The sequence below is a fragment of the Psittacula echo genome (assembly GCF_963264785.1).
Source record: "Psittacula echo genome assembly, chromosome: 25".
Lineage (NCBI taxonomy): Eukaryota > Metazoa > Chordata > Aves > Psittaciformes > Psittacidae > Psittacula > Psittacula echo.
In genome coordinates, this window is record NC_137760.1 from 1144838 (window position 1) to 1168273 (window position 23436).

The following is a 23436-nucleotide window of genomic DNA, read 5'->3' on the forward strand; positions in this document are numbered from 1 at the left end:
AGATTTTGGCCTCTACTCACCCCCGGGCTGGAAAAGCTGATGATGACCGGGGCTGTGGGAGCATCTGGGATGTATGGGGAAGGAGTGATGGTTTTGAAGGGGGGTTTTGTGTGGGGACGAAGAAGGAGCGTGCATCCCCGCTTCCCAATCCCTGAAATCACAACGCGGCTCTTGAGGGGTCTTGTTCCATGAAGGAGATGGTGCATCAGGTGGTGCATCAGGCTTTGTGCGGGCAGGAGGCCACTGATCCAGGCCACGGCAATGGGAATCCCTTCCTGTGGCACAGCATTCCCAATGTGGTAGCAGGGATGCAGGAAGGACCTGGCTGTGCTCGTGCCAGGGTGGATGGGGTTGAGGAGGCCTCGGAGGGTCAGAAAGGAGCTTTGGGCCTGGTAAGGAAAAGCAGCTCAGGTTTAAGGTTGTTGCTGCTTGAAGGCCAACACCACTGGGGCCTCAGAGGGAGAGCAGGGCAGGGAATGGGGCTTTGCTTGCCACAGGGAATCAGGAATGGTTTCTGCAGGCAGCGGGGCATGGTTTCTACTGGAAAATGGGAACGGTGGCTGCAGTGAAGCTGTCTGGTCGCCCATCCCCATGTCCTCACTGCAGCAATCCCTGGCCCTGGGGTTGGTATTGGCTTTATCTCTTCCTCTGATGGCCGGGAGCAAGACATGTCCAAGCTGTTATCCCACTGGAGACACATCCCTCCTCCTCGTGCTTTCAGGTCACATCCAGCAGCTCCCTGGTTGGTCTCCATTGGCATTTTGGCTCCACAAAGGGCTCTTCCCACCCGCTGCTGCCTGTGAGTCCTCTGGGAAAGGAAGGGAAGGAGTAGGTCAGGAGCTGGCGCAGGCACCGAGCTCAGGTTGGCGCTGCCCAACTCTCACCCCCTTTATCCAGCAGCATCAGGGTGGTGACAAGGCTCTTAAAGGGGGTTTTTTCCTTCCATGGGCTAAGCCAGAGTGGCTCTGGCCTGAAGTGGCTTCTGGTCTGAAGAACCCTCAAATCCATTTCCTTTACTCATGGAGTCTTTATTTTGCCTCTATTTCAAACCTCACAGAGCCCCAACACCTCCCCTGAGCAGAAACAGCCTCCCTGCTATTTATACCGGTCATACGGGGGGGGCTGGGACCCCAGTTAAATATCTCAACTGGTCTGAACCTCGGGCAGATCCTGGTTCTCTGTAAATAGTTGAGTCCAACAATGACTTGAAAGCAATTTCCTATTTATAGCCCTTTTTGTTCTGGTTCAGGTACACCTCCTGGCGAGATGTGGCAAGATAACTCAGTATTACTCCTGACACTGCTTAAAGCAAGAGCCACGTAGCTCTGACGTTAAAGAACTATTTCAACTTGAGCACATCGTGTCTCTTGCATAGCATTTTTGTACTCCTGTGTGGTAGCTGAAGCGTGGTACATGTAGGCTTAAGATTTTAATCAACCAGGTTAAATTTGCTTTATTCAGTCCACCAGCTCCAGAAAGGCTTTGTGGACTCTGGTAGATGTTTCCAAGGGCAGAGTTGAAGCCCCTCCAGCATCCAGCTTGACTGAATTGGTCCATTTTACATGGTTCACACGTGGGTCAATACTTTTCGTATATGAAAAAGTGGAGCATCTCAGACTTACACCCTTGTTGCTGTACCACTGTAGTCATTTTGTATTTATCGGTGATACAACCCAATAAACCTCGTTTCAATGAGTCTCTCAGCGTGTTACTGGTGCAGAGCCCTTGAACCTGCTTCCCTTCCCCATATTCCGTGTTTTTCTCTGTGCTTTTCCCTATAGAAGGTTAGTTTTCTCCCTAGGTGTCCCCAGCAACAGCCCTTTAGCATCACAACAAACCTTTCCTGCTCCTGGGAAGGTGGGATCAACCTTTCCAGGCAATATGTGAAGAGGAAGGAGTCTATGACTTAGATGAAGAGGAAGGAATCCAAGACTTACCTCACTGCCCACGAATAAGCATGCAAGTAGTTTTCCATCCTGCCCAAGGCATTGCAACCTCAGGTAAGGTTAATGTTCAGTGAGTAATTACAGCTTGCAAACTACTCATTAGGAGGGTGAAGTTTACACTGTCCCGTTAGGAAACAGAGTCAGGAAGCAGAATGGGCTTTGTTCAGGCATGAAAGTACAAGACCTTCTTACTTGTGCACCAGGTTGATACGTGGAGCAGTTGTGTTCCAGCTAAACTAAAGGAGAAGCCAGACTGACCCTGCTCTGCAGGAAGATCGCCCAACAAGAGCTTTAATAAACTGCTTTTGGGAGAAGTAGGAGACTTAAGAATAATCCTAGGACACAAGCAGGGCTTTTTTACCTTACCACACTTTATTTAGAGCCAGCCTGCATCATTCACTAAGCACTTGCAACACTCGACAAGAGCCCAGGCAGCCTCCTGTGTGCCCAGGGAACACACCAACAGCCCCATCTTGTTCTTTGGTTAGAAAAAAGGCTTTAAAAAGTCACCATTCAAATAGCAAAACCAAAATCCAGCTTAGCTGCACACTAATAACATGTTACAACAGATCCACCATTGCCCAGAGCCCTGCACAGACTGAGAACAGAGATATGGCTTTTCATTTTATCTTCTTCAAGTAACTTCCCCTACAGAAGAGCTTAACTCAACTAAACATCCAGCATAGAGAAGACCTCAGCATGAGTCAAACACTGGCAGACTGAGCATTTTGTGAGGACAGGACCACAAAGCTGTTGCTTTTGCACTGTGGAGCAGTGCTCTACATCCCATGGGATTGCTAATGCCACGCTGAGCTCCCAGGATCCTAATCCCAGCTTGCAAGAGCAGGACCAGCTCCTAGAAGAGCTCACTTAACTGTAAAGCAGCTTTGCTAGCACAAGTAGGCCAGGAGTGTAGATACTCACACCTTCATACGACTAACATCCATGTGCTTCAGCTTCCAATAAACACCTATGACCCCAGAATAGGAAATTCCACTTCCAATACAATAAATATATTGCATTTTCTCTCGGCCTGCTTGGGAGTCAGTTTGGAATGTCATGCTCAGGGCTAAGCAGAGCCTCCTATTATACTGTTAATGCTTGCAGCTCTTTGGGTTTCAACAGCTTCTTGGCAGCGATGATGGTGTTCTTCATCAGCATGGCAACAGTCATGGGCCCAACTCCCCCTGGGACTGGGGTGATGTAGCTGGCTTTCTTCTTCACCCCTGCAGGAAGGGAAGACAGGAGCACATGAGTCAGTAATGCTTCCCAAGCTGGCTGGCCAGCATGAAGCTGTGACCAGTCTAACATCAGCAGGGGGGTTGGAACTAGATGATCTTAAGGTCCTTTCCAACCCAAACCAGTCTGGGATTCTACGACCAGCTAAGGAATAGTTGTTTCTCAAGGTGGACTTTCCCCTACACCAAACTGTCCATCCCTGCTACTACCCAAGCTTAACTGCAAAGCCCAAGCTGGGGGCAAAGCAAAAAGCAAGGTCTAACAGCTGGATTTCTAGCACAGAAATGTCAAGTCCAAGACTAGATGTGGGCTTCAGAATTGTCCCTGGAGGCAGCCACAGTAAAGAACTAACAAAACCTCAACCTTTTCCCTCTCTTGTTCTTCCAGGAGGAGGTTCCTGGTGTTTCAGCAGGCAGCTGGAGGCACAGGGTTTGTCACAACAGCACATTGGGCACTACAGTGGTGAGCAAGGTCCATGAACAGCAGCCAGAGGGTAAGTTCTGCAACCTCTCCAGAAAGCAGGTTGTAGTGAGGTGGGGTTGGTCTCTTCTCCAAGGAAGAAGTGACAGGACAGGAGGAAACGGCCTCAAGCTGCACCAGGGCAGGTTTAGATGGAGCTGAGGAACAATTCCTGCCCCAAAGGGTGCTCAGGCATTGGAACAGGCTGCCCAGGGCAGGGCTGCAGGCACCGTCCCTGCAAGTGTTCACACCCCGTGGAGACGAGGCCTCAGTGCCATGGGTTAGTGGTGGCCTTGGCAGTGCTGGGGAATGGTTGGACTGGATGAGCTTAACGGTCTTTTCCAAACTAGTTGATTTTATGGCACAATATTGGATACAGCAAGCAAGAGAACGCAAGCATCCAACTGCATCAGCTCAGTCACATCAATCAGGACCTTCTCCTCCCCACCATAAATGTTCAATGCTCAAGAAACCAGCCACAGCCTTTCCATACCTTCAAAATCCACATCCCCAACCAGCCTGGGTTTGGCAGTGATGGGATCCTGCACTCTCGTTATTCCCACATCAATAACTGCAGCTCCTTCTTTGATCATATCAGCTGTGATCAGATTGGGAATGCCTGCAAAGGATGACAGAATCACAAACTTATCATGGAGCTCAATATGTTCCTCTCACCCTATATTCACCTTCTTTGTTCACCTTCTTTTGATCCACCTGTGTCTTCCTGCCTCACAAAGCAGATGGACTCAATCTTAAGGGATTTTTCCAACCTAAATGATCCCACAAAATGCATATGTTCCCCCCAGCTCCACAACCCAGAGCTAGTGATGTTTGGCTCCATTAGGAATATGAGCGGTTTACTGATAACCTCAGAGCTGGAATTCACCCCCAGGAAGAGTTCTGGCAAAGCAACAGGGACCAAAGCATCCTCTTCCAAACTGAAACCCTAAAGCCTGCATTTGAAGTCTGTGGCTGTGTTTGTTCATGCAACTCCAGCAGTGTTCTCACCCCTGCACTAAGTCAGCAAGTTGAAGCAGTGTTCAAGGCCACCACAGCCTACTGGCTTCTCCCTGGTGCTGTAAAACCCTCAGGCTGACAGGGAGATAGGGGCGGGAGCAGCAGTTTGCAGCTAAGCCAGGCTTTCAGGTTAAGAGTGTGTTTATCTGGTCCTGCCAGATACCCCTGCCTCAGGACTGAGCCGGGAGCTTATTCCACTCTTGCTTAGTTAACTCTTTCACACAAGCCTTCCTCTGCTCTGCCACCCTTTGATTAGAACGCGTCTTACTTGCTAGCAGCACTTCTGCCATCAGGACACGCACTGACACCTCCAACACCACTCCTTATCCTTCCAGCACCTTGTCTCCATACATGATTTCCAACCCATGTTTTCTCTCCTCCCTCCCCACAGGATCCCACCCAGCCTCTGCTGTCAGACATCCTAAATCAGCTCAACTGCCCTGCTGATGAGCTGCCTCCATGCCAAGTGAACAGCCTGGAGAGGAGTACACCTCTGAGGAGTCCTTGTGCTCTGAAGACAGCACAGCATCTGTCCCTCAACATTTGACTGTCTCTAGGTAAGCAGATCCTATCTTGGCATTATTTTCCCTCCTCCCACAGAAATACAGAGCTCTCCACAACTGTTAAGAGCCTGTCTATAGCTGTTCTCTAGATTTGATCAGGTTTTCGCACACCAAAGCCTTCCTGCCAGATGTTATTTTGCATTTCAAAGGCTCCAAGCAGCCCTGCTTCTAAGAACAAGTGTGTGAATCCTGTGGTGAAGGCCTGCAGCAACTGACTGGCTCAAACAGCCCCTCACTTGAAGTCCTCACCCTCAGCACCTTGTCTGTGCTGTTAGAGTCAGGTCTTACCTGCTGCTGCTACCACAATATCAGCACGGATAGTGTGTTGCTTCAGCTGGTCCTTGGGAGTGTAGCGGTGGGATATCGTGACTGTGGCATCACCTGCAAGAGAGTGGATACATGGAGCTTTAATTCACATGTAACGCCCAAACCCAGCCACATCTCTAGATCTTCCCCTTTGAGACACACATGTGTTTATCAGGAACATCAGGGCCTGATGGAACAGGCTGTTCCCTAGGGAGCAGCCTCCAAAGTCAGAGGGAGGGATATGGCATGGAATAGGACAAGGACTCACTGAAGAAGGCTGAAACATTACACGACTTACAGGCTGAGAGAGCTGGGCTGGTTGAGCCTGGAGAAGGGAAGGCTCCTTAAGGGGAGACCTTAGAGATTGCCCCCATCCCTGGCAGTGTTCAAGGCCAGGTTGGACGGGGCTTGGAACAACCTGCTCTTGTGGAAGGTGTCCCTGCCCATGGCAGGGGGGGTGGAACTGGATGAGCCCTAAGGTCCCTTCCAACCCAAACCATTCTAGGATTCTATGACTATGCACAGAGTTAATTCCTCAGCCTTGACCACGGCTAATGTGATGGGCCAGAGTCCCTAAAGTGTTGCTGGGACCACTTTCAGAGCCTCAAGAGGACAGTGTGATAGGCAGAAGGCTTCCTTCTGCAGCTGCCTGTCACATGGGCTCCAAGGCCACCAAGCTTCTACCTCCTGGGCGCTCATGCCTGCCATCTGTATGCAGCAACATGGCAATGGGCATGCCCACGTTCTTCGACCTGCCAGCCACCACCACATTCTTCCCCAGCGTTGGGATGCCTGCAAAGGAGAAAGTGGAGTCTTAAAACAAAGACAAGCTGGAGTTACACCAGACAACAGCTAAATATTGCAGCAGTAGCAACTTACCAGTTCTCTTAATGATCTCCCACACCCCCCAGGGGGTGGCTGGCAGCATGGAGTACTGGTCAAGGCACATGCGCCCCACGTTTATCACATGAAAGCCATCAACATCTTTGTCTGGACTCACAGCGTTGCAAATCTTGCGTTCATCAATATGTTCTGGAAGAAAACAAAAAACTTGAACCCTAGGGATCAACCAGAAAGCTGCTTTTTGCAGTCAGCCAGTGCCCTGACCTGCTGCACCAGCTCCTTGGGTTTGGAGCCTTGAAGCTGCCCAAGACAGCAAGCACAAGGCTACAGCTCCCAGCAGAAGGGGACTGGAACCACTCTGAGATCTCAGCATTGCTAATGCTGAGAGGGTATTTTTAGGCAGCCTCAAGCTTCTGACTCTGGAAGCTGATACTCCATACACAAGAATAGACGTCTGTGACCCTCAGCAGCTTAACTCATGTGAGGGAGTAGCTGCATCAACTTCTTTAAGCTACATCATAGCAGGATGCCACCCCTCATGGCACAGGATAGCCCCTATGCTGCTATTCCTGGCACATGCAATCTCTTAAAAGCTTTATGTAAAAAAGGAGTGGGTGGAAGTGTAGCTACTCACCAGGTAAAGGAAGCTGCACTAACAGGCCATCCACATTGGCATCGTTATTGAGTTTGCTGATCAAATCCAGGAGCTCCTCTTCAGTAATGGAAGCTGGCCTGAGGATGGTTTCACTGCTGATACCTGTACAACCAGAAGTCCCATGTTAGGAAATCACTTGTGCACAAGTAGAGCAACTTCCTTAGTCCATGTGGTTTAAGCTGCCAAGTTTCACTGCTCTACACACCAAGGCTGTATGCTTTGGGTAACAGTAAGTACCTTCCAGGCTGGAGACCTTGACAAGTCTTGTGAGTTACGTGTAAGGACAATTAGTGTCAGTCTAATGACCTGGAAAGGACTATTTGAGAACAGAGACCCTCCGAGTGCAGGCAGGACTTCAACCTAAGGAAATGGTGCAATGATGAAGGTGCAGCCACACACCCTGTGGTCCCTCTGGACACAGCAGTAGGGGGATGTTAGCCTCAAAAACCTCAGCTCCATAAGGCTTCAGCAGCACAGAACCAAAGGGAAAAATAAACCATTTCTTGCCCCAACCCGTTTCAGCACATTTTCTCCCCAAGCACGCTTGGCTCAACACCAAGCAGGGCCTCAGCTTGCAAGACCGGAAGGAGTCAGAGGGTGTTAAGGCTGCTGAATGACAACTGCATCTCAGGCAGCTGAGGAAAGGTGGCAAATCTGAGCCTTGCCTGTGTTTTATATGGCCATAGGACAACTGCAAATCCAAACTACAGAGCTTGATGTTGTCCCAAAGGGCCCAAATGGCACAACACATAAATGGATCGTGTTTACTAACTCCATCCCAGTACAAGGAAGGCAGCCAGAAGAGTCATAAAGCAAATGCTGGGTCAAACAAACTGCCACAGAGCTGAGGTGGAAAGCTGCCAGATGGAGACATCCCAAAAAGCTTCTCCCAGAGTCCAGCATCAGCTAAAGTGAGATAAAACAGTGAGTAGCTCCACTTTAGCAGAGCAGAGCACAGACATACCAACGTCAGCAGCCGCTTTGGTTTTGTTCAGCACATAGGAGTGACTCGCTGGATTCTCACCCACGAGGACAACGCTGAGGTGAGGTCTCTTGTTTCCAGCTGCTACCCACTGCTCAACCTCGTGACAGGCTTCCTGCCGGATCTGCCGGGCCAGCTTCCTGCCCGAGATCACAACCGCGTCATTGCTGCAACAGATAAGGTGTTACCAAAGCACTCAGCACTCCCCAGACCTTCAAACCCAAGCTCTGGGCAACACAGACCAGGAAAAACAGATGCAAAAAGCAAGTCAGGGCAGAAAAGGCTCTTTTCATAGAATCCCAGATTGGTTTGGGTTGGAAGGGACCCTAAAGCTCACCCAGCTCCAACCACTGCCATGGGCAGGGACCCCTTCCACTAGAGCAGGTTGCTCCAAGCCCCTGTGTCCAACCTGGCCTTGAACACTGCCAGGGATGGGGCAGCCACAGCTTCTCTGGGCACCCTGTGCCAGCGCCTCAGCACCCTCACAGGGAAGAGCTTCTGCCTAAGAGCTCATCTCAGTCTCCCCTCTGGCAGGTTAAAGCCATTGCCCTTGTCCTGTCCCTACAGGCCCTCATCCCAAGCCCCTCTCCAGGTTTCCTGCAGCCCCTTTAGGCACTGGAGCTGCTCTAAGGTCTCCCCTTCAGGAGCCTTCTCTTGTCCAGGCTGACCCAGCCCAGCTCTCTCAGCCTGGCTCCAGAGCAGAGCTGCTCCAGCCCTCGCAGCATCTCTGTGGCCTCCTTTGGACTCACTCCAGCAGCTCCGTGTCCCTCTTGTGCTGTTGCCCCAGAGCTGGATGCAGGGTGAAGTTTCCCTGAGCTCTGTACAAGCCATTTGCAACTTTTTGCCAAATAATGTCAAGCAGTACATTTCAGCCTTAAAGATGCCCAAAGCTGGGCTCAGCAAACAGGACTGCCAGAGAAATCAGCTTATTCATGCAGCCTGAGAGAGCACACACGTTCTTCTCTGCTAGAATCTGTGTGCCTCGTTTTCCTGGCACACATCTCAAGCTAAAACACTCATAGCTGCCATTTTTAGAAAGGCAGTCACCCATTCCTTGTGAAGGCATGACAGCTTCACTACAACAGACTCACAAAAAGCAGAACTCACTCCAGTGGAGCTTCCCCCACTGAAGAGGTCTATGGAGTAATTCTGGCATTGGCACAGCGTGCTGTACTTCCGTATGGAGTGCTGCTCCCAGAGATCCTCATCCCACCCAGATTCCTTGGCAAGTCCGATCATCTAGCACAGCACGCACCTTGCACAGCCAACCTCACACCCTCTCCTCTCAAGCTGTACTTTCAGGCTGCTAAAGCTGAGCTGGGGTATGTGGTTTCACCCCCTCCAACAGACTCCAGTGTCTGTCTGGAGTAGAAGGGAAGTTTGCCCATCTGAACAACGTCAGAACAGCTCCTCACATACATTTCTAAATTAGAAATGGTAATATCCAGTCACTGCCAAATATATTCCAGGCAACTGGACACCCTGCAGGATATAGAAAGCCTTGACCTATAGCTGGCCAGTCCCTGTCACAACAGGCTGCTCACTCCTCATGCTTGGCTCTTTTTCTTTAGGTTATCACTGTGACTCTTACTTGAGCATCATTCTCACCCAGTAATCCCTTTGTGAGAGGATTTGCCTTCACAAGCTTCACTTCTAGACCTGATGTTTATGTCTTGCCTTGCTGCAAGGCTTCATGACAAGCACCTGAGTCACTTGCCCAATTGCTCTTACCTCTGAGCTGGAGCAAAGATACTCACAGAAGCATTACTGTGATTCCTTGTGATTTGGGAAGCTACCATGTCATCCATGGGACCTTTCCAGATCACAAAGAATCACTTCTGAGGCAATCCCCAAGCAAGATGCATCAGCACTGCAACCTATTTAGCTTGCCACAGGAATCCAGGAGACAACTGACCCATGGGAGAAAAGCCCAACCACACCAATTGTGGTTCCAACCCTCCCTGCAACACAACATTGAAAAGGAGCAAGTAAATTGCTGCAGTTTCTCCTTAAAAATCCCTCACCTGCCTCATGTACAGTTTCCTCCATTAAATTCAAGGCTCCTGTCTTCTGATCTTCTCTAGGTACAATGCCGATCCTGGAGCTCTGGGGACAGCTGCCACCAGGAAGAATCACTGCAACAACTGCTTTAGGACAGCCACATAAGAAGTAGGAAAGTGTTTTGCCTACTTAGAGATGCAGAGGGCTGGAGCAGCTCTGCTCTGGAGCCAGGCTGAGAGAGCTGGGCTGGGTCAGCCTGGAGAAGAGAAGGCTCCTTAAGGGGAGACCTTAGAGCAGCTCCAGTGCCTAAAGGGGCTGCAGGAAACCTGGAGAGGGGCTTGGGACAAGGGCCTGTAGGGACAGGGCAAGGGGAATGGCTTTAACCTGCCAGAGGGGAGACTGAGATGAGCTCTTAGGCAGAAGCTCTTCCCTGTGAGGGTGCTGAGGCGCTGGCACAGGGTGCCCAGAGAAGCTGTGGCTGCCCCATCCCTGGCAGTGTTCAAGGCCAGGTTGGACACAGGGGCTTGGAGCAAGCTGCTCCAGTGGAAGGTGTCCCTGGCCGTGGCAGGGGTTGGAGCTGGAGGAGCTTTAGGGTCCTTTCACATCCACACCAGTCTGGGATTCTGTGGTCCTCTGTGCGGTTTTAATCCCTGCCCTACACAATTATGTAGTTCTCCCCATTTACAGGGAATTAAATATTACTTCATCCTTAACAGCAATCATCCACTCAAACCTATCTAACAGCAACCAGTAAAAACCCATCCCAAGCCAGCATAGCCCACTGGCTCTCTAATTCTTATGCATGTCTACTCTCATCTAAAAGGAATTATTACGAGTGCCTGGCAAGCACAAGGAGAAATCATAATATCAGAAACAACTCATGCCAAGAGCCTGGATTTTCCTATAGCCCGAGACGGGGCTGCCCAGAGGGCAGAGAGCAGCATCTTCCCCTCATAAGCTCCAGGGAAGCCAAAGTCGTAGCCGGGTTTAGAGCAGGGAACAGCTCTCTCCAGGGCTGCTTCACTGCATTAGACCAAACCCCATGGAGTGGAAGATGAGGTGGGGCACGGGCGGGATGCTCTGGGGGCTCTGGTCCCTCTCACCTCACGTACACCCGGGGTGAGCCCAGTCCCAAGAGGCCCCGCTAGGGTGCGGGAGGGCCAGGCAGAGCCGGTGCGCCCCTGCCCGGTGGATGGATGCCCGGAGCATCCCATGCAAGGCGGGAGCGGGATTTCATCAGCCTGCAACGCCCGGCGCGGCCGCTGGGGGTCGCCTCATTCATCCCCATGGCTGGCAGCGGCGAGACGGGCCCTTACCCTCACCCGGTGGACAATGTGGGTCCGGGATGGGTAACCGGGTCCCCCCCTCCCTCATCCCTCCGCACCCCGGGACTGGGCGGAAGAGGCGGGCGGGCCCCGGTTCCACACACATCAACCCCGGGCCGGGCCGTACCTGGGCGCGCTGAGGTGGATGCGGCGGCCGCGGGGCCGGAGCGCGGAGCTCGCCAGGCTGCGGAGCGGGCACAGCGCGGTTGCCATGGCAGCAGCGGGCGGCGAGGGACCCGGAGTGCCAGTCGCACAGTCTGTGAGACCCGCCGGTTTATATAGCGCGGCCGGCGGGAACCAATCAGCGCGTCGAGCGGCGCGGAGGAGAGAGTTGAGTGGCGGAGAAGAGGGAAGGAGGCGGGCGGAGCGGGCGATCCACGCTGTGATTGGGGGAGAGGGAGAGAGGGGCTCGGTAAAGAGGTGGGAGGGGCGAAAGGAGAAGGAGGAGTGTGATTGGTGGGGTGGGCAGGGCTTCCCCGCTCTAATTGGGCACGGCGGAGCTCATTGGCTGGGCTCAAGTGGGCAAGAGAGCCTGAGGGTTGCGCAAGGTGAGGGGCTGAGTCTGGAGTGGGGTCCAGGATGGGGATGGGGATTAGACCCGGGGTTGAGACCATTCGGACCTGGAGAGGTGGGAACGTGTGTGTGAGGACAGCAACACAAGAGGGACACGGAGCTGTTGGAGTGAGGCCACAGGAGGCAATGGAGATGCTGCGAGGGCTGGAGCAGCTCTGCTCTGGAGCCAGGCTGAGAGAGCTGGGCTGGGTCAGCCTGGACAAGAGAAGGCTCCTTAAGGGGAGACCTTAGAGCAGCAGGGTCCCTAGGCCCATTGGGTTGTGTCCAGTCCCATGAAAAGGAGGCCTACAGGAAAGCACCTTTGGGGGTGCCCAGACTGATACGGAGGGGGTTCAGAATGATCTCAGGCTCATGGGAGTTCTCCAGGCTCATGAGAAAGAGGCTCTGGGAGTCCCCAAGCCCAGGGAGTGGGTCCCCAGACCCATGCAGAGGGGCTTTTGGGGTCCCATGCTGATGGGGAGGTCCCCAGGCCAATGTGATGGGAGTTCTGGGGGACCCCAGTCCCTGGAAGGGTCTCCATGCTGATAGGTATGTCCCCAGAACCATAGGAATGTACCCAGGCCAATGAGAAGGAGGCTTTGGGGATCTCCTGGCCCATGGGGGGTCCCCAGACCCATGAGAAGGGAGCTCTGGGGGTCTCCAGACATATGGGAGGGTCGCAGGTCCCTGGGGAGTCCCAGCCCCATGGCTGATGCTCGAAGCCAGCGCAGACCCACGTGTTCCTCAGCCCAGGGGCTGTTGCCATGACGATGGCGCCGGGAGCGGCCCCCCCATCTCACTTCAGCGTGAAGCCCCGCCCCATGGCTGAGCTCTCGCGAGAGTTGGCGGCGGGGCGCTCGCGGAGCTGGGGCTGAGCGGTAGAGGAGCTGCTGGCGCTTCGTTTACCTCAGCCCGGCCCCGGCCGCGGCTCCCCTCGCCATGAGCTTCCTCTTGTGAGTGCCCGGGCCCCGGGGAGGGGCTTAGAGGGGGGCTGAGGAGCTTTGAGGGGGAGAAGGGGCTTTGGGGAGGTGCTGTGTGAGAGGATTTGGTGGGGAAGGCCTCTGCAGGGAGACGATGAGAGGGGTTGGGGGGTGTGTGTGGGTGTATATGTATTTGTATATGTGTGTGTGTGAGGAGAGAGCATCATGATTTGTTTGTGATATTGCAGGAGGAAGCGCTTGGGGAGGTCTTGAGGGTTAGGTGTGTGAGGGGATTGAAGGGGAGGAAGGGTTTTGCGGAGGCCCTGAGGCCATGGGGCAAGGAGTGTTGGGGGTTCTGAGGGAAATCCTGGACCTCAAGGAAGGGTTTTGGGGGTTGAAGGCCCCAGGGGTGCCCAGGAGCTGAGGAAGGGCTCTTCATCAGAGACTGCAGGGCTAGGACAAGGGGTGATGGCTTTAAATTGAAACAGGGGAAGTTTAGGTTGAATATAAGGAAGAAACTCTTCCCTATGAGGGTGCTGAGGCGTTGGCACAGGGTGCCCAGAGAAGCTGTGGCTGCCCCATCCCTGGCAGTGTTCAAGGCCGGGTTGGACACAGGGGCTTGGAGCAAGCTGCTCCAGTGGAAGGGGTCCCTGCCCGTGGCAGGGGTTGGAGCTGGATGAGCTTTAAGGTCCCTTCCAGCCCAAACGAGTCTGTGATTTTATGATTTTAAGGCTCTGTGATGAGGCACAGAAGGGCTCTTAAGGGAGGCTTTAGGAGGAAGCCTTGGGTGGCTTTGGGCAGAGGTCCTGGGGGACTCATGAGGAGCTTGAGGAGGGCTTTGGCCCTTTGGGAAGCAGGTTTTGGAGAGTCCCTGGGATGTCTGCGGCAGGGGTGGAACACACTTCGGGGGGAGTGTAGTCCTGGGAAGGATGAGCCCTAGGGGTGTAGTTTGTGGGGAGGAAGATGGGGTAAGAGAAGGTGGCAGGCAGGGGAAGGGTTCCAGGCTGGGATGTGAAGGGATGCTGGCAGTGGGAGCATGGTAACCTCAGAGGGCTGGCACCCCAAGGAGTGATGGTGTTAGGTGAGTGCTGTGGAATGTGGGGAGGGCTTTGGGGATGTATAAGGGGATAGGGAGCTTTTGGGGGTCAGTCTTAGAGGGAGGGCTCTGGGGAGGGGTTGTCTTCTGAGGGTTAATCCTTCCCAAGTGGGGAGAATTTAAGAGATTGGTCTTCTAAGGGAATTTGGGGAGGTGCTGAGGGGGTTGGGGTGTCTGCAGGGATGCTCCACTGTGGGGCTTTGGGTGAGCCTTACCCTGCATCTGTGGATAAAGGGTGCTGGCTGGTGTTTGTGTGAGGGGCTGCCCCACTGTGAGGTGAGATGGTTGCAGGGGGGATGTACTTCACTTGGCAGCCCTACAGGCATGTGATGTCCAAAATGCATCTTTAATCATTTGTTGAGGGTGGCCTGTTGCAGATCTGTGATGTGAATGTGAAAGCTTGTAAGATGTGAGAGGGGCTTCTTGAGGCCCGCTAGGATGTGGGTGAGAACTGGAGGTGTTTTGTGGTTTAAGAAGGAGCTGGGGACCCTCCTCCTAGGGTTTAGGGTTGGTGATGTGCTGTGTCCTGTATTTTGGCAGTAGCAGGAGGCAGTGGTTTGGTTTAGGAGTGAGCTGGATCTGAAGGTCTTGTTTCCACACTGAACTTTGTAAACAGTGTGTAAAGCAAGGGCAGAACATCACAGCAGGAAGCCCATGAGGCATGTGCCAGCACTACGTGCAATGGGGGTGGAATGCCCATTTCCCCTGAGCCATCCTGTTTGTACTGGGAAGCAGAGAGCTGGTGGGGGCTGAAAGTTAATGTGTTGTGGTTGAAAGGTATCAAAACTCCCTCCATTTTGAGTGGGGAGAGGCTGTGGTGCAGCCAGTTGGAGGGACTGGGTAGGGGTTCAGTGAGGCGTTGTGCTGAACGCTAACAGCCACTGAGCACAGGGAAAGATGGTTGTGGTGGTGATCTGCATTTTGGGGCTGGAGTCTATTAAATTACTATTTTTAGCAAGCTGTTTCCTACAGCACATCTCATATTTGCCACTGTCGAACTGACCTGGTTGGGAGGTTCTTCCATTCCCTGCCAGTTTTATGTGGGCTTTTTATGTCCATGATCCACTGTTGCTTGATGAGTCTTTGGGCCTTTGCACACACCATTTGTCACCTTTAAAAAGGGCAGGTGAAAGAGGGAAGCAGGAGGGTGGCTTGTGTGTGAGCATGTAGGGTTGGGGGAAGTGGGAAAGGGCTGGTGTCACCCTGGTTGAAAGTGCTGGGTAGCAAAGGGCAATACAGGAAATGTTTCTGGGAAGGGAATGCTGTTAAAGCACTGACTGGAAATGCTTTCTCTCTCATCAGTGGGAGTCGGTCTTCAAAAACATTTAAACCCAAGAAGAACATCCCCGAAGGCTCCCATCAGTACGAGCTCCTGAAACATGCGGAAGCCACGCTGGGGAGTGGTAACCTCAGACAAGCAGTTATGCTGCCGGAGGGCGAGGATCTTAATGAGTGGATTGCAGTTAACAGTAAGTGCTACAAAAGAGGGATGCACTCAAGTGTGGAGGTGGATGAGAAACCCAAAAATCTCTGGGGTTTAGCCTCAGAAGCAGCTTGAAATTCCCTGAATGACATTCTTTCCCCCAGGCATGCTCTATTTAGGTGACTGAGTTGGGATAAAAGGAAAGTAAAGGTGCAAAAAAGTGAGGTGCAAACCTGCCCTGTTGTGGTTTTGGGGTGGGGTTTTCTGAGTTCAGACTTGCCAAGGGGATGAGGTGTGTGAATGGTCATTTTTGTACTGGGCAGCAACCCTCCAGTGTCACTCTTTGGAATTAGGAATTAGTGTTGTCAACTGTGAAAGCAGTGGCAGCAGATAATCCAGGGGAAAAGTGGAACAGTGTTCTCCACTGAACTTTGGGTTTGTAGAGTTTCTTCTTTGTTTTCTAAGAAAATTGGGGCTCTTCAGCCTGGAGAGAGAAGCTGCATGGAGACCTCAGAGCAGCTTCCAGTGTCTGAAGGGGGCTACAAGGATGCTGAAGAGGGACTCTGCGTCAGGGACTGGAGTGATAGTACAAGGAGTGATGGGTTCAAACTGAAACAGGGGAAGTTCAGGTTAGATACAAAGAAGTTCTTTCCTGTGAGAGTGCTGAGGTGCTGGCACAGGGTGCCCCATCCCTGGCAGTGTTCAAGGCCAGGTTGGATGGGGCTTGGGAGCAACCTGCTCTAGTGGAAGGTGTCCCTGCCAGTGGCAGGGTGTTGGAAATAGATGAGTTTAATGTCCTTTTCAACCCAAACCATGCTGTGTGATTCTATGATTCTAGTTTCATTTTACTTTTACTGCATGCATAGTTTAAAAAGCCAGAAAATGCACATTTATTTTGCTTTTAGCAGTTGCTATTCCTGGCCTTGAACACTGTTTCTTTGGAGGCTGAAGGACGAAAGGGTAGTTTTGAACAATGGAAGGCAGTAAGTCAGGCCACAGATCTCTAATCTAAGAAAGATCTCTCCCATATTATCAAAATCAGTCAGGTTTTTGAGGTACTGTAAAGGTGTCAGGAACCTAAAGCAGTCCGAGGTATGCCAGGCTTAATGGAGCTTTGTGCCACACAAATCAGTTAGTGGTGGCAGCCAGAGGGTGAATAATTGACAGAGCAATTCCAATTCCTAGATGGTCCAAAAGTCGTGGAAGTCATCAGTGATGTGACATTATACAGAAGAAGGATGCTTGTTTTTGCTGGGAGTTCTGAGGGCCCATAACAGTGATCCTCAGAAGCTGTGTTGGCTGCAGGAGGGTGATCCGGCACTTCATCAGCTTTGTGTCACACCTGGAGTAAACTTCATGTGTTTCCTTTCCAGCGGTTGATTTCTTCAACCAAATCAACATGCTGTATGGGACCATCACAGAGTTCTGCACAGAGGCAAGCTGCCCAGTCATGTCTGCAGGACCAAGGTGAGATGCTTCCTGTGGTCTGTGGCCGCAGTTTCTATGCAGATGAGTGCAGGGGTCACTCAAGCATGTGCACAAAGAAGCTAGAAAGAGGATGGGATGTGTCCAGATCAGGTCAAGGTACAGTACTGTGCTCTCCTGGGGTCATTTACCCATACATGAAGCCACGCTGTTTGTTGGGGAGGCTGTGTGTAGCCATCAGTCAGTATCTGTCCAGGGGAAGTATGCATGAGGATCTTTTTTATTCCTTGTTGATTGGGTCCCTGTGTTTAGAAGCTAAAATGATTGGTTGTTGAAATAGTTTGTCTTAATGAAAATGTGAGACCTGACTCGACTGGAAGTGTCTGGTCTCACTGTCAAAGACTCAAGTAACCTGTCAGTGCTGACAGAGCTGGTGCTCTGAGAGACCAGAGTGTGGTTTTTCTAAGCACAAGTGATTCTAAAGCCAGGAAGTGCTTCTAGAGACAGGTACGTGTGGTAGCAACCAGCCAAGTGTCTTCTGGGTCTTCCCTATGCTGCATCAAGGCTGGTATTATCTGCCTTGTTGAATCAGTCTGTCACATCCTGCCCTGCTTTTCTACCCACAAGTATGTAGATGCAAGTTCCTGTTTCTATACTGGGGGATGTTTCCTGTAACAGTTTCCTGTTTAAATGGCTCTGTTTTTGCTTGTTGCTGGTCAAAAGCCAACAGACGAAGTACACCAGGGGGAGGATTCCCTGCTTTTGAGGGATTTTGCAGAAGATCTCTGAGAAAGTGGGTTGTGCCAAGTGAACATCAGCCCTGGTCTGGAGGAGCCATGGGATCAATGACCACATATGTTGATTTGAGCTGCTGGCTTCCAAAAGCCTTTGGCTAATGTGCAGCCCTGGGGAGGGTCTCTTGCAGAGCTCATCCACCTCATGAGAAGGGGAGAAGAAGCACCAAATTCCTGGAGGCTGTCTGAAAGCCATCAGTGAATTAATTTGAATGGTGGGCAACAGCCCTGATGCTTCCTTTTTGGCCAGTTTTTGTTTTAATTTAAGGAAATGTTGATGGAGGAGGTTGCCACAAAGTAGAAGTTAACTTTTGAGGGTTAAATCCCCAAGGGTGGCCACAATGCAGGCGTTAACTCCACTCTGTTGTATTGTGCTTGAGAAACTCAAAGTGCTGCTCTTGTTGCTTTAGAGGAGCATTAGCATTGCTGCGTTGCTCCTTACTGGGATAAAGAGGAAGCTGCAGGGCCTGAGCAAACAATTGATTTTCCTTCCCTCTCCCCACAGGTACGAGTACCACTGGGCAGATGGCACCAACATCAAGAAGCCTATCAAGTGCTCGGCCCCGAAGTACATCGATTACTTGATGACGTGGGTGCAGGACCAGCTGGATGATGAAACCCTCTTCCCCTCCAAGATAGGTAAGTGTGGCCTCACTGCTGCAATGTCTGGCTTTGGTTCTTCTGACCAAACTGAAGGACTCACCTGTGCTCTTTGGAGACACTGAGGTGCTGGAGTTGGGTCCAGAGGACAATGGAGCTGGTGCAGGGCCTGGAGCACAAGTGTGATGAGGAACGGCTGAGGACCCTGGGGAGTTTAGTCTGAAGAAGAGAAGGCCCAGGAGGGACCTTACCACTCTCTACAACTGCCTGACAGGAGGTTGTAGTGAGGTGGAGTCGGTCTCTTCTTCCAAGGAACAAGTGATGGGAACAAAAGGAAATGGCCTTAAGCTGCACCAGGGGAGGTTTAGATGGAGCTGAGGAACAATTCCTTCCCCAAAGGGTGCTCAGGCATTGGAACGGTTTGCCCAGGGCAGTGCTGGAGTCACTGTCCCTGGAAGTGTTCACACACCGTGGAGACGAGGCCCTCAGTGCCATGGGTTAGTGGTGGCCTTGGCAGTGCTGGGGAACGGTTGGACTTAATGATGTTAAAGGTCTTTTCCAACCTGGTTGATCCTATGATTCAGGGGTTCCTTTTCCCAAGAACTTCATGTCAGTGGCCAAGACGATCCTGAAGCGGCTGTTCCGTGTGTATGCCCACATCTACCACCAGCACTTCGATTCTGTCATGCGGCTGCAGGAGGAGGCCCACCTCAACACCTCCTTCAAGCACTTTATCTTCTTTGTGCAGGTGAGTTGTGAAACAGTGAGATCTCTGGGGTTTGTCATTCCCCATTTGCTTTTAAGGGGAGTTGGATTTCAACACCTCTTTGCTCTTCAAAGATCTGTGGTGTACCCTGTATGAGCCACTCAGCTCCCACCATCTGTGCCATGTGAACTATGCAGCTGCAGCAGTGTAGGTCTGTGGGTTTTATTTTTGGGGTATTTTTGCAGAAAGCATGGTCAAGCTGGCTGTAAATGCTTTAATTTCCTTCTTGGGTTTTAGCTGTCAACCTGCAGGAAAAGCAGTCAGGCTCAGAGGAGAACTTTGTGGGTTTGTAGCTCCAAGAATCAACTTAGAAATGGTGGTGGCACCCTTTTTCCTTGCCAGTATTTCAACAACCTGTTCCATATGACTGCATGCGTGACTTGTGCTGAGCAGCTTGGTGACAGCAGAAAATATTCTGTTGTCCTGAAATGCCTGAATTTCTCTGCAGGGAAATGAGAGGCTGGTTTGATGTTCTCCTGGGCACTGGCACACACTGACACAGCAGCTTCCCAGCACACACACTGGGATGTGTTTTTCCAGAAGCGCTTTGAGTGGTGCCTTTAGTTTTTGTATTGCTTTTTCCCTGCCAGGAATTCAACTTGATTGACAGGCGGGAGCTGGCTCCTCTGCAGGAACTGATTGAGAAGCTGGGCTCCAAGGACAGATAAGACTTTTCCAGGGAGGACCCTTTTTGGCTGCTCCTTTCTGCGTTATACTCCAGCCACTTCCACGCTTCTGCTGTGCAGCCCCAGCCTCTGCAGCCCACATGGTTCTCCAGGCTGTGTGTGCACAAGCCCAGCAAAGACTGTGCTCTGGTTGAAGATGGGACCTGGACTTGGAGCAGGTTTGGTTCCCCATAAGCATGGGGTGAAGCTCCGACTGCTGCTCAGCTGCTTTCTCCTCCCAGAGGTAAAGTTTTCCTCTGTGCCTAAGCCCAGAGTGGCTCAGCTTATTTTTGGAAGTGCTTATTTTTGCAGAAGAGGTGCACTTTGGCCCAGAGCCTTCACCTCCCCTTTGGCGGCAGCAGCATGGGGGGGGAGGAAGAAAAGTGCCTGGTCCTGGGCTGAAGGTGTTCACACAGTGGGGGGCTGAGGGAGGGACCCCACCGTGTGGCAAGGCAATAATAAAGTTTCTCCTTCCTGCTGTTCTTTCAGAGGAAGAGGGGGGTGCCTCCTCTTCTTCCTTCTTTCCCTTGAACCCCCCAGCCCCTATGCACAGGTGCCTTGACTGAAAACACAGCCCATGAGGACAGTTGGAAGGAGGCAGCACAAAACAGCACAGGAAGTGTCTGGAAGGAGGCAGCACCTTTATTGCTCAGGGTTTAGGGGTGGAGGTGAAGATTCGCAGTCCGTGCATACTCTTGATCTCCTCACTTAGTGCCTGCAATGACACAAGCACCACGCTGAGGGGGAGCAGCAGCTCTGAGTGAAGTGCTTGTGCACAGTGCAAGGGGAGAGTATTACACTACTGTCAGAATGCTGTGTGTGTGCATGCACTCCCAGGTGCTGTCTCGTGTATGTGAATACAAGCACTGCAAACCAGGTACACAGCTGCTGCTCTTACTACATTAAACGGCAGCTAAGTGCTCCGCAGTCTGTTTTTGGCACTGTGCATGTGCACAGCCCTTTACTTAACACCAACACTTGTGTACACACGCTTCAGAACACCACAACATGGTGTAAGCACTGGGCCTACGTGTAAGGGTTGCACACAGTGCAGCACCCTCACTTAAGCGGCTTACACACACTATTATTTAAGGACTGTGGTGGTTATTGATGTCTAAAGAAAGGAAGAGCTCCAACGTCCTGCACACAGTATGCGTTGTGTGTTGTGCACTCACAATGAGTAGTAACCTCACAACACCAACAGGGACATGCTGTGCACACATAAGTGCCCCACCACCTATTTGTGAGGGGGGAAAAAAGGGAGGACTCCTATTTGCATCAGTGTGACACTCACACAGCACTTGTGCACATACGTGTGCCCAGGTGTATGTACACACAGTGGTGGAGCTGTGAGGGAAGGGTGACACTGGTTACTGAGAGAAGGTAAATAAAGGGGTTCCACTCTGGACACTCAGTGCCTGCAGGCACAGCCCCTCAGCCTCATACTGCCAGTGCTCTACCTGTAACACCTTGAGTTGGGTACTTAAGTGTGCTCCAGTTCACAGCCACACGTGCTCTGCACACAGCTACACTATTGATTGAGAGGGAAAGCTACACTGGGTTTACTGGGAAGGGGGGAAAAAGGGCTACACTTACCAGGGTGGGGGTGGGGGGGAAGAGTGATGCTGTCATACACCACCAGGCACAGCATGTCACAGGCAGCACTATGTATGTGTGTGCACAGCACTTTAGTGCAGCACTGACTGTGCGCACACACATATACACAGTGCCCTGCTACAGGCAGAGCATCTTCTGCAAGGGCTGCACACACAATGGCAGAGACAGAGTGGTTTTTACTGGGAGGGCACGCAGCAGTTGTGCTATACACGTCATCAGTGGTGCTGAACCAAAGCACTGTGGTGCTTGAGTACAGGCAGCACATCAGCACTAAGTGCCCACACACACCTGAGTGCCCAGCCGCAGTGCAGTGCACACAACCCCCCCAAGTGCCCCTTACCTCGTTCACCATCTGGTGCTGCTGCACCGTTCGCTTCTCTCTGAACTCCTCCGACTCGATGTGAATCTCATACATGGCCCCGCAGCCTCCTGCAACCACAGAGCCAGCAGCAAATGAGGGTCCCCCGTGCCCCCCCCCATGTCCCTGCTCCTGTCTGGGGGTCCCCCCAAGCACGCAGCCGGTTCGGAGGGGGCCAAAGCGCTTCGGCTGTACCTGAGATGTCCACGACGCGGATGGCGGCGGCGCGGGGGAACTTCTCCCGCAGGACGCGGCTCACTCGCGCTTCGCCGTCCGTCTGCGAGGTGAAGCTGCGCCAGGAGCTGCCTCGCAGCAGGAGCTGGGGGGAAACATCCCTGAGAAACGCCTCTGGGAAGGCGGAAAGAGGGGGAACAGGAAGAAGAGGGGGGAAGAGGATGGAGAGGAGGAAGGCGCCTTCACCGATGCCGTTACAGGGGACACGCAACGCGAGGAAGCACCGACCGCGACCGGGGGGCACAAAGAAGGAGACGGACCCGAAACAGCTGGAGGGGGCTCGGGCAGACGGCCAGGGCCGGACACACAGGCACAGGGCCCGCAGAGGACAGACGGACACACGGGAACACTCACCGGGCCCCATCCCCGCAGCCCCACAGCGGCGGCCATACTGGCCCGGACGCAGGGTCACATCCCGAGCTCTCCGAGCACCAGCCAATCAGCCAGCAGGGAAGGGGTCGGGAATGGCGCTGCACCGCCGCGACCCCTATCGGCTCGGAGGGCCCTGGTGGAGGACTTCGGGCTGTTGCGTCCGGTCTCTCTGATGCCCACTCTCGGGCATCCTGGAGCACCGTGGGAGCATCCCAGCATCCCAGGCTGCCCAGAGCACAGGGGGGTCCTGTTGGATGGAACAGGGCCGAGCAAGGTGCTCCACAGCCCATGGGTAAGGGGCTCTGTGGGCAAGGGGCTTGCGTCTCAGGGTCGTGATTTTCATTATCATGAACCATCAGCTCTGCATTGCCTCAGTGCTGAACGTGGTCATTCCCTGCCCAGCCACGATCAATAAAGCACCTTGAGAAATAGAGTGAGGAATCAAGGCAGGAATGAACACGCCCCCGAACCCGCCCCAGATGGATTTCCAGCGAGAAACTAACCCTCACCATCACCCAACCAGACCTAACCCGAACCCTTCAGATCCACAAAAGCTGGAAATCCACCCGGATTTGAGTGGGATTTGGGCCCCTTTCCCTGCCTGCCCAGACTGGATCCATTCTTTCCCAGCAGAAAAGCCAGCTTGGGAAGGAGGCGTTCCACTTTCCAGGTGATTTTGTAAACGCCTGATCCAAGTGTGAGATTGATGCTGCTGTCCCTGTACAGGATCCACAGGGACCTCCTGGTTTCTTACAGCCACCCATGCTGCTGGCTGCAAATGGTGCCAGCCTGGTGCTGCCCTTGATGTGCTTGGGATGGGCCTGAGATGTGGGAAAGCCAGAGATATTTCTCCCTTTTTCCCACAGGTGTTACTTTAAATGGGTCTTTCTGGTTTCAGCTGATGACAATTAAAGCAAAGGGCAGTAGCAAATCAAGCAGTAAACGTTCAGTTCATAGCCTGTGCCCATCATTTGCCTATTCTAATGAAAAGCAAAAGGAGTGAACTCCCCACACAAGCAGTCACATAATTGATGCACAGATGCCAAAGGCCATAGTGTGTGGGGTGACTCTTGGTCTTCAGGGTGCCCAGCAGGTCCCCATCACCCCAATGCCCTCATCTGGAGCCTCCCCAGCCTCACATCCCTCCCCACCGGCCCCAGCTCTGTATTTAAGCTCAGATCAGGAGCTGCTTTTCCCTTCTCTGGGAGCTGTGTTATAAATACTTTATTTTTCTATTAGGTTTTCTATTTTGTTGCTGTATTTACTTTCTGTCTTTAT

At 52.4% G+C, this 23436-nt stretch overlaps 3 protein-coding genes across 3 annotated transcripts; 1 reads left to right on the forward strand and 2 right to left on the reverse strand.

Annotated features, from left to right (window-relative positions):
- Positions 1-2417: 2417 nt before the first annotated feature.
- On the reverse strand, positions 2418-11598 carry MTHFD2 (methylenetetrahydrofolate dehydrogenase (NADP+ dependent) 2, methenyltetrahydrofolate cyclohydrolase). The gene is made up of 8 exons (XM_080634547.1): positions 11464-11598; positions 7993-8177; positions 7008-7130; positions 6410-6562; positions 6215-6322; positions 5513-5605; positions 4138-4263; positions 2418-3172 (listed from the first exon to the last, which is right to left on the reverse strand). Exons 1-8 carry the CDS (start codon positions 11547-11549, stop codon positions 3033-3035), a joined length of 1014 nt encoding a protein of 337 aa, XP_080490673.1. The 5' UTR covers positions 11550-11598; the 3' UTR covers positions 2418-3032.
- Positions 11599-12731: 1133 nt separating this feature from the next.
- On the forward strand, positions 12732-20065 carry MOB1A (MOB kinase activator 1A). Its single transcript, XM_080634615.1, has 6 exons — positions 12732-12841; positions 15207-15373; positions 16701-16794; positions 18052-18185; positions 18731-18894; positions 19503-20065. The coding sequence occupies exons 1-6, from the start codon at positions 12828-12830 to the stop codon at positions 19578-19580; spliced, it is 651 nt and encodes a 216-aa protein (XP_080490741.1). The 5' UTR covers positions 12732-12827; the 3' UTR covers positions 19581-20065.
- A 134-nt stretch (positions 20066-20199) lies between these two features.
- On the reverse strand, positions 20200-22177 carry BOLA3 (bolA family member 3). The gene is made up of 4 exons (XM_080634672.1): positions 22141-22177; positions 21748-21871; positions 21535-21623; positions 20200-20292 (listed from the first exon to the last, which is right to left on the reverse strand). Exons 1-4 carry the CDS (start codon positions 22174-22176, stop codon positions 20227-20229), a joined length of 315 nt encoding a protein of 104 aa, XP_080490798.1. The 5' UTR covers position 22177; the 3' UTR covers positions 20200-20226.
- Positions 22178-23436: the final 1259 nt, after the last annotated feature.

Excerpts from the sequence above, each read along its gene's own strand:
- MTHFD2 (XM_080634547.1), bottom strand. The coding sequence starts at position 11,549 with ATGGCAACCGCGCTGTGCCCGCTCCGCAGCCTGGCGAGCTCCGCGCTC. Across the intron at positions 8,178-11,463 it reads ATCCACCTCAGCGCGCCCAG|CAATGACGCGGTTGTGATCT; the intron begins GTACGGCCCGGC and ends TATCTGTTGCAG. Across the intron at positions 7,131-7,992 it reads CAAAGCGGCTGCTGACGTTG|GTATCAGCAGTGAAACCATC; the intron begins GTATGTCTGTGC and ends CTGGTTGTACAG.
- BOLA3 (XM_080634672.1), bottom strand. The coding sequence starts at position 22,176 with ATGGCCGCCGCTGTGGGGCTGCGGGGATGGGGCCCG. Across the intron at positions 21,872-22,140 it reads GGCTGCGGGGATGGGGCCCG|CTCCTGCTGCGAGGCAGCTC; the intron begins GTGAGTGTTCCC and ends GTTTCCCCCCAG. Across the intron at positions 21,624-21,747 it reads CCGCGTCGTGGACATCTCAG|GAGGCTGCGGGGCCATGTAT; the intron begins GTACAGCCGAAG and ends CTGTGGTTGCAG.
- MOB1A (XM_080634615.1), top strand. Across the intron at positions 16,795-18,051 it reads GTCATGTCTGCAGGACCAAG|GTACGAGTACCACTGGGCAG; the intron begins GTGAGATGCTTC and ends CTCTCCCCACAG. Across the intron at positions 18,895-19,502 it reads ACTTTATCTTCTTTGTGCAG|GAATTCAACTTGATTGACAG; the intron begins GTGAGTTGTGAA and ends TTTCCCTGCCAG.